The 8,924-nt window shown below is 32.6% G+C and overlaps 1 protein-coding gene across 1 annotated transcript; it reads right to left on the bottom strand.

Moving 5' to 3' along the window:
- Nucleotides 1-4,388: 4,388 nt before the first annotated feature.
- LOC145124020 (ribonuclease 3-like protein 3) lies at nucleotides 4,389-6,258 on the bottom strand. The gene is made up of 4 exons (XM_079059229.1): nucleotides 5,995-6,258; nucleotides 5,272-5,633; nucleotides 5,029-5,175; nucleotides 4,389-4,943 (listed from the first exon to the last, which is right to left on the bottom strand). Exons 1-4 carry the CDS (start codon nucleotides 6,122-6,124, stop codon nucleotides 4,662-4,664), a joined length of 921 nt encoding a protein of 306 aa, XP_078915355.1. The 5' UTR covers nucleotides 6,125-6,258; the 3' UTR covers nucleotides 4,389-4,661.
- Between the last annotated feature and the right edge of the window lie 2,666 nt (nucleotides 6,259-8,924).

The following is an 8,924-nucleotide window of genomic DNA, read 5'->3' as shown; positions in this document are numbered from 1 at the left end:
AACAATATTAAAAGCAATTGTTTATATGTCACCATGTTCTTTAAAACTTAACTATTTTCTAGATTATGGTTTTTATTACAACTAATAAGTTCATTATCTTGACGAAACTCCAGAACATGACAAAACTTATGGCTACAGTTATTTTAAACATTTTAAACTTTTAAAATAAGATCTTTAAGTATTTATTTTTTAACATCTTATTATATTAGATTAAGTTGTTAAAAGATTACTTGATATCTCAAGTATTATTGACTTTTTGACTTTTTGAAAAAGCCAAAAGTCCAAAAAGTCATTTGAAAAAAAATTCAAACACTCTCTAAGTGTCTCTCTCTTTTTTTTTTTTTTTGGATTGTTCATAAAAAAGAAAATGAAATAAAAACCTTTGATTTTACACAAGTGATGATTTTACCTCAAAATGGTTTGTTAGTGATAATACTCCAAAATTGTCAAGATTTTTCTAATAATGGCAAATAAACGTTTTTGCTTCAATTTCCTGATGACCACTCAACGTGGCAACCCACATGGCGCTGACTGATGGTATCCACAATGCATTAAATTTATTAGAGTTTAATGGACTGACACATCATCATTTTACTTATTATACAACTCTACATTAATTTTCCTATAATGCATTAAACTCAATATATATATATATATATATATATATATATATATATATATATATATATATATATATATATATATATATATATATAATACTTAAAATGTTTTCTTTTTTCCCATTGAACAGTTAAATGGTCATTGAACTCCATATCCATTGAATGTCAATTAGACATACCACCTCATTCAACTCTCTAACTATGCATTGTGGATGCTCTGAGCTTCTTGATTGTAAATGCAAGTCACGTACACGCCAACAGAAAATTATGAGAAATTTGTAAGTGTTGGGATCTAAAGCTAAATATACATAGTTATTACTTTCTTTGTAATGGTACAATTCAAAATTTGCCCTTCATATAAACTCAAAGCTATAAATTTAATTGGATTACTTCTTTACATAATTTAATGTTGGATTTACTTTCTTTGGGGTGACACCATGTATTTCATTTTTTACTTTGAGGATCTAAGGTCAGATGGCATGCCATGTCCGATTCCAACCAGGAAACCAACATTTTTGACATCTGAACGACTCACAACCGACACCAACGTCGTGTGGGATGTCAACCACAGAACACTAACAATATTTTAGGTGTACGATCATCCCTTCATAGAAACTCAAAGCTAAAAATTAATTTGGCTTCTTGTTTACGAAACATAATGTAGCCTTTACTTTCTTTGTAACGGGTACAATTCGCTTTCTTATTTTTTTTCTTTGTAACGCCACATGACATGCCACGTCAAGTTTTAACTGGAAACCAACATTTTTGGCAAATTCTATATATAATCATTAAAAGTTTAATTTTGGCTTAAGACCAATAAAACAACGTTCACTTAAAAGATTTTTATGCCATTATCCCTCATAGAGACTCAAAGTTTAAAATTAATTGGGTTGCAGGTTGCTTGTTTACAAAATTTAATGTTAGTTTTACTTTTTTTTTTAATAGGACAATTCATTTCTTTTTTACTTTAAGGTGACACACAATGTCACCCCACACCCCGTGACATGCCAAGCCTGGGTTCTAACTGGGAAATCGGCCTTTTGTCATATTTTAATATTTTTGGGCAAATTCTTTTTTTTTCCGCCTGAAACCAATAAAATAATGTAAACTTAACGTTTTTTAAAGGTTTTTTGTGTCATTATCCCTTCATGAAAATTCAAAATTAAAAATTAATTGGGTTCCTTGTATATAGAACTTAATGTTAACTTTACTTTGTAAAATTTTATCGTTTTCTTGCTTCTCGTTAGTTAATATAACTCAAAATTATAATTTTGTAGTTCAAAAAAAAAAAAAGAGCTTACTAACAACTATTAGTATCATTAAAACAACTATCCATACCATTCTGGGTCTCTAAGACAAGATTTTGAATAAATTATACCAATTCAGGGTCTCTAAGCCAAGATTTTGTATAAATTTTATCAATACAATATAACCTATCATAAGACATCTCACCAGTCACCACTTATCTTGACTTATCTGGCCTTATTGTTCGCATTCGTCTACATTGATTTTATCTCCTTCCCAATTATGTTCATCTGACTTTTTTAAAAACCTTCCAAATTTGTGTTGTCTCTATCAATTTCTGTCTCCTTCCACATTGTGTTCGACAGTGGCGGAACTAGATGGGCCATTGGGGTATAGTTTCCCAAAAAAATTGTTATATATATATATATATATATATATATATATATATATATATATATATATATATATATATGCTTCATGTTATTGTATCCCCAACTAAAGAGATTGTAGCGTGTTTTTTAATGTCCGATATTGGATAACTACATATAATATATATCGACAATGTTTGTACTCCCATATCAAAATTCTTGGTTCCGCCACTAGTGTTCAATATCTTTTTTCTTCATATGGAAGGTCGCAGAAAATGATGTTTATATATTATGCTCTTTCTAGATTGTGTTCGTTTTGCCTAGGGGTGACAAAAGTTGGCATGATATGAATAAAAATACACGATATGAAACGAGATTAGGACGAAATTGAATCTTGAATTCGTGTTCGTGTCATGTTCGTCTTCAAATGTCATGTATATGTAGTAGCATTTTATGTTGTTTTATGTTATTTTTTGCCTTCGCGTTAAACTTATCTTTTTTACAAGAACTTACGTATGGCATTAAGCAAATGATTATTGTTTGTTATTTTTTTTCGTTTGATCGTGTTTTCTGTTTTTTGTTGTGTTTGTGTTAACGAACAAAAACAAGCTAGCATACTGTGTCGTGTCGTGTTCAAATTAATAAAAAAGGTAATTCGTGTCGTGCTAGGCAAAAGCACAGAGCAACTGTCCGATCTGTTTGGCAGGATCTGGATTTTTAAGAGCTGAACTTTTAAGATGTCTGAATTTCTAAGAGGGGCTGAATTTTTAAGATCTGAATTTTAAAATGTTGTTTGGTTGGAACCTCTGAATTTGTTGTGCTGAATGATAAAAATGACCATTTTACCCTTCTTTATCATTTCTTTCAATTACAACATTGTACTTTCAACCAATTCTAGCATTCTATTTTCAATCTTTTAATAGGAAATACAGTGCAATAATAATCTAATAACTACAAATATAATGCTACTTCTTGTTACAATAGTCTAATCAGCCAAATTTCATCCCTGTCTAATGTTACCATGTGAAAACCAACCACTTTGTAACCTATAAAAATAATTAATTGCTAGCAAGATCTTCAGCTTCATGAAGTATCTTCACATCGACCTGTTATGCAATCATCACAACACATCAACCTGTTAAGCAAACCCACTGATGATGAAGTATTTCTTCACATCATTCCGTTCATGAACCGAAAGAATGCCTGCTTTTAGCTCAACCTGTGATTTGATTCTAATGATTCACGATCAAAACAACTTTCCATCAGCAAAAATCAAGACCATTGATTCCAAAAATACACTTGTCGATACTAGAAAACACCATAACAGGTTTCATGAAAATAACAATTCTAACAGCCGGTGGAAAAGAATCAATCTTCAAAATCATGTGTCAAAGGTAACAACAAATTAGGGGGGAAAACGATTTCATGTGTAGACTTCAATCCAGCACACTGAAAAGATAAATACCGAAAAGAGCATCATAGTAAAAAACCACAAAGACCCAAAAGAGCATCACGATTTCAAGTGTAGACTTCAATCCAGCACATCGATTTCAGAAATAGGTTCAGAAATTAACCCTAGCAAAAGTCGATTTTAGAGAACCATTACTTGATTGTCGACGAGATTAACGGGGATGGAGGGCAGAGCAGCCGGCGGCGCAGGCAACGGCTCTGGTAGAGGCGGTGACTGGCCGATGGCGAGAGTAGTGGCGGACGGTTTGCAGGTCGTCGGAGATGGTTAGGAGGGAAGAAGATGCTGGCTAGTGAAATAGAATAGAGAGGAGGGCATACGCTTTTGGGCAAAACGGGAAAGAGTGTGCCCTTTTATTTTTTCAGATACAATGCCAAGTCTGAAAAATTAAGAGGTTTTTTTGAGTTTAAGATGTAAAAAATAAGATGCTGCCAAACACCTTATATCTTAATTTTTAAGAGGCTGCCTCTTAATTTCTCATACACCCGTGTTTGAATTCTTTGATCTATATACTCAATTTAATCAAATTGTATATGATATAATGCAAACACTTTGTTACCCATTTTATTTAAGAGCATCCACAAATCCACTCTACCTCCACAAAGTTTAATACATTGTCAAATCATCTTGCACAATCCATTCACCTTTATAAAATTTAATTCTTACATTCCATTCAACTCTTCAAAATTTAATGGATTGTTAAATAAATATTCTATTCTCCAATCATTAAATTAGAACATTCACAATCCACTCAACTCAACAAAGTTTAAATTACATTGCATCCAGAGTCAGAATTGACTCTTCAAAGTTTAATGGACTGTCAAATCAGCATAATACCTTTTATCATTTTTTTTCGTTCAGACGTCCAATTCTAGTTTTGTAGTTATTTAGAAGATATATTATATAATAATAAATTAAAAACTTCTATTTGTTTAAAAAAAATTGCAATTTTTTCCCTTGTCAACTTTGAATAATGTTGGTTTTAGAATTATCCATGTCATTCATAATGTTATTACATGCATCTTCAGCTGCTCTATTCAATGCAATTTCCTTCTTGGCTTGATATTCACCTCTTCCTTTTAATTTATTATCAATAAAAACTTCATACACCCCTTCTTTTGACCATTTATCTCTTAATCGGATTTTCATTTTCTTTTTGTGGCATAATTCATTCAGTTTTCTCACCGGATTTGTTTGGAGCATTTCAGGAGTAATCATGGGCTCCAATAATATCTTAGCCACCTAAAATAATAATACACAAAACCAAAAATTTCATCATTACAAGGTATAGAAGGAAAAGAAAAAAGAAAAAAGAAAAAAAAAATACCTCCCATGTAGTATCAATTGAAGAATTACTATCAACATAAATGGCCCCAATTGTGGATTCAACAATATCAGCAAGAATCTTTGGAGCATCAATTAATCCATATGAATGAAATGGATACTTTTCAAGAGCCTTCATAAACACTTGAATCTGTAAAACAATAACCACACATTAACATTAAAAAAAAAACTAAAAAGGGTATTATAATTTATAAAAAACAAATGATTTTATAAAAGTGTTGCATACTTGCTTACTAAGTTTCGGATTCTCATATCGGATGTATTTATGGAAGTTAAATTTAACTGCAATTCGTGCAAGTTTCTCAGTGTCAACATTTGCAGCCCGAAGTGTAGTTAAAGATCCTGGAGGGAGATTTGGGTACATGAAGAATTGTTGTTTACTGACTAGAAAATTGAGAATGGAATCACCAACATATTCCAATCTTTCATAGGATTCAGCGTTTTTATAACTTGGATGTGTGAAGGCTTGTTGCAATAGGAGCTTTTGCTTGAATCTATATCCTATAATCTTCTCCATTTCCTTAAGACTTGATAATGATTTATCCTCTTGTGATGATGATCTTATCACCTTCACTTTGGCTTTAATGGCTGTTAAAGATGGCAAATAAAAGGATTATGATTGATTTGTTCTTTTGATTATACTTTGAGCCAATTGAATAATTGATTGTGATGACTCCTCCGATTTGACTAAATCTTCAAATTTCTGACGTTGTAAACTTGTAATTACATTTAGGTATCAGAAATCGAACAGAAATCGATTACACAAATGCACTATCGAAAGCGATACACGTATGAGAGACGGAAACGATTACACAAATGCAACATTGAAACCCTAAATATGCCCTAACTTTCTAAATTGATGTTCGATTACAAAATCGTTAGTCGTTACGCAGTAATAATACTATGCATTACGTAAAACATTTGATGGAGAGAGATTGTAAAAACTAACCGTATTCCTGGAGGCGTTTGAAGCAATGAGCAGTGAACGGATTTTTGGCCGGAGAGAAGAGCGACTGCCACCATGAAGATGAAGAAGACGCCATCGAGTTGAATTCGAGGAATTCTACACAAGAGTTCATCTCCTATATGAAGATCCATCTCAGTTAAATGCAATATTTCTTCGTTGTTGCAGACTGCAATACGAGAGCGCCGCCATCACAAAATACATTTCGCTCGTTAAGCAGTCCCAGTAATCCTGCTGAGTGTTCCATTCGGGAAACAGCCGGGTCGGGTTGACCGTTTTAATCAATTTTTATAAAATTTGTAACTAATTCCTTCACAAAAGTAAAGTTTTTGGAGTCGGGTTGAAAACATCGAGCTTCATGGTCTTTTGCTAATATCCTTTGTTGCAAACCCATTAATTTTTGTAAGGATCGAATTGTTGTAATTAGTCGAAATGTATTTTGAACTGTTCGAATGTTTTGTAATCTATTTTACTGAGACGCTTTTATTCGAAGTCTAAGTGTCTATACCTTAGTATATTTTTTGTACGCTTTTAGTTCCCTATAAATAGGGATATTTACTAGAGTTAGATAAGAGTTTTTTTTACAGACCTGTCTTTGTACTCTGTAAAGATTCGAAAGCGTAATAGAGCTGAAACAAGATCATATTTACATCTAGTGTTCAATCTTGCATTCTTAATTGATTTCATACTCTGATTCGTTTTATACTTGATTCTTTGATTCATCAATTGGTATCAGAGCAGGAATCACATATGTGATCTGATTTTCATCCATTCAAAAAGTTTTTGAATCAAATTTTTGGTTCAAAAGTTTCCGCACTTTTTGATCGTGAAAAATTTGTCTAGATTTCAGTTTGTAATTTGATTCTGCATTTTAATTGTTGAATCGAGTGTTTTTCTTGCAATTCCGATTTGAATCAACTAGTTTGTTTTCAAATTTACAAATCTTCTTAAAAAAATTTCAAATTTAGCTTCCGTACAACAATGGCGAGTTTCAATCTCAATTCGATGACCTCGTTTTCTCATCTGTTAGGATCATCAACCAAAATTCCAATGCTAATCCCTGAATATTATGATCAGTGGGCTGATAATGGTCTTGATGAAAAATTATGGTCATGTATCACTGGAAATGTCAATGTTCCAGTGAATGTTCAACCAATTGGATCATCTTCTACAAGTTCTGAAGTTGATAATCAAACTGATCGTCTGAAGAAAATGGAGAAGAGGTGTATGAGAGAATTGTGAGGAGCTTTACCTCCAGTTGTGTACAATTATATAAGGAGTTGTACAACTGCAAAGGAGATCTGGAACAATCTGAAAGATAAGTTTCAAGGAAGTGAGAAGACGAAAATCAATTCAGTCAAACAGTGTTTGGTTGAGCTGAAAGATTTCAGACAAAAAGAAGGTGAAACAATTGAAGTCTACTATGATCGACTGAACGAGTTAATCTATCGTTGTAATCACTATGGAATTACCAGGACTTCAATGGAATTCAATCTCATCTTTGTGATGGGTCTTCGAAAAGAATGGAGAAGCGTAAGTATGATGGTGAAGAATCCGCAAAGTTTTGATACATCAACTCTCAATGATTTGTACAATCAGTTGAAGACACACGAAACTGAGGTAAATGAAATTGCTGAAGAGACGAAGCTAAATTTGGGAGGTCCATTGGCACTTGTGTCAAAGATATCTGAGAAAGAAGCAAAAAATGGTGATTCTGAGGAAGAAGAAGGATTCATCATGAATTCGGATGATGAGGCAATAGCTTTTTACTCGAATAATCGTGTTAAGAAGTTTTTTAAAAAGTCGTTCAATCCGAAGACTAAGCTTGCTGAGGTAAAAGGAAGTGCTGTGAGTAAAACTGCTGATGAGGAGAAAAAGAAAATTGAGAAGAAAGATTCGAAAATGTCTGAAGGAAAGATCGAGAAAAAGCTGAAAGGTGATGCTGGTGTAGATTGTCATTATTGCAACGGAGCTAATCATCTTGCGAATGATTGTATGCTTCGGAAGAATGATGAGAGGAAGAATAAAGTTAAAGATGAGGCGTATTATGCAGAAAGGCTTGAGGAGGTTCGTGCGAAAGCCAAAAACTTGTCATTGGTTGCAAAAGGTGAACATGAAGATGAAGATGGAACATATCAAATCTGGTCATCCGGATCAGACGATGAAGAAATGAGGAATCCAACACATGGAGCAATGTATGCGAAAATGGAGGAGGACTCAGATGACGAGGAATTCGAAGTGAAAGGACAATGCTTCGTATGCAAGACAGCAGACAAATCTCCAATGACAACAAAGGTACGTAAAATTCTCGAATCTTTTAATATTCCTACACATGCTTATGATTCTGAACTAATATCCTTTGATGAGACGGTTACTTATTTTGATTCAATTGTTGTGTCTGCTAGCAATGAGGCCAACAAGTTGTCAATGGAGTTGTTAGAGACCAAAAAGCGATTAGACATGAAAATAAGTAAAATTGATTGTTTGGAATTACAAATTACAAATATTATGTGTGATAGGGATACTTTGTCAAGTGAAGTCAAACTTTTGCTAGCTCAAAGAAACATTTATTGTAATTCAGCTAAAAGACTTTATGGAAAATTAACTGATTTACATCATTCATGTGAAATAAGTAAAGAGCAACATAGAAAATTACTACCTTTTCTAGCATACGAAAGAGCTAAGGTAGATAATATTTCGTATGATTGTGAGCAAATAATAGCTGATTTTGACAAAATTCCTGATGATAGATATAAATATGGAATTGTCAAAATTGATGAATGTCTTGATGCAAATGAATTAGTTAACATAGTAAATGATACTTTGACTAAATCTGAACAAATTCAAATTTTGAAAAAGACTGAGAATTCAACATCTGATTCTCAATCTAATTTTGCTGATATTGAAGATAATTC

This window comes from Lactuca virosa, chromosome 7 (assembly GCF_052849685.1).
Source record: "Lactuca virosa cultivar CGN04683 chromosome 7, Lactuca_virosa_CGN04683_v6, whole genome shotgun sequence".
NCBI classification, from domain to species: domain Eukaryota; kingdom Viridiplantae; phylum Streptophyta; class Magnoliopsida; order Asterales; family Asteraceae; genus Lactuca; species Lactuca virosa.
Note: the sequence above shows the minus strand (reverse complement) of the source record. Positions and strands in the feature narration are given on the sequence as shown.

Coding starts and splice junctions, on each gene's coding strand:
- LOC145124020 (XM_079059229.1), bottom strand. CDS start 6,124: ATGAACTCTTGTGTAGAATTCCTCGAATTCAACTCGATGGCGTCTTCT. Junction 5,176..5,271: donor ATCCGAAACTTAGTAAGCAA/GTATGCAACACT, acceptor ATTGTTTTACAG/ATTCAAGTGTTTATGAAGGC. Junction 4,944..5,028: donor CAATTGATACTACATGGGAG/GTATTTTTTTTT, acceptor TTATTATTTTAG/GTGGCTAAGATATTATTGGA.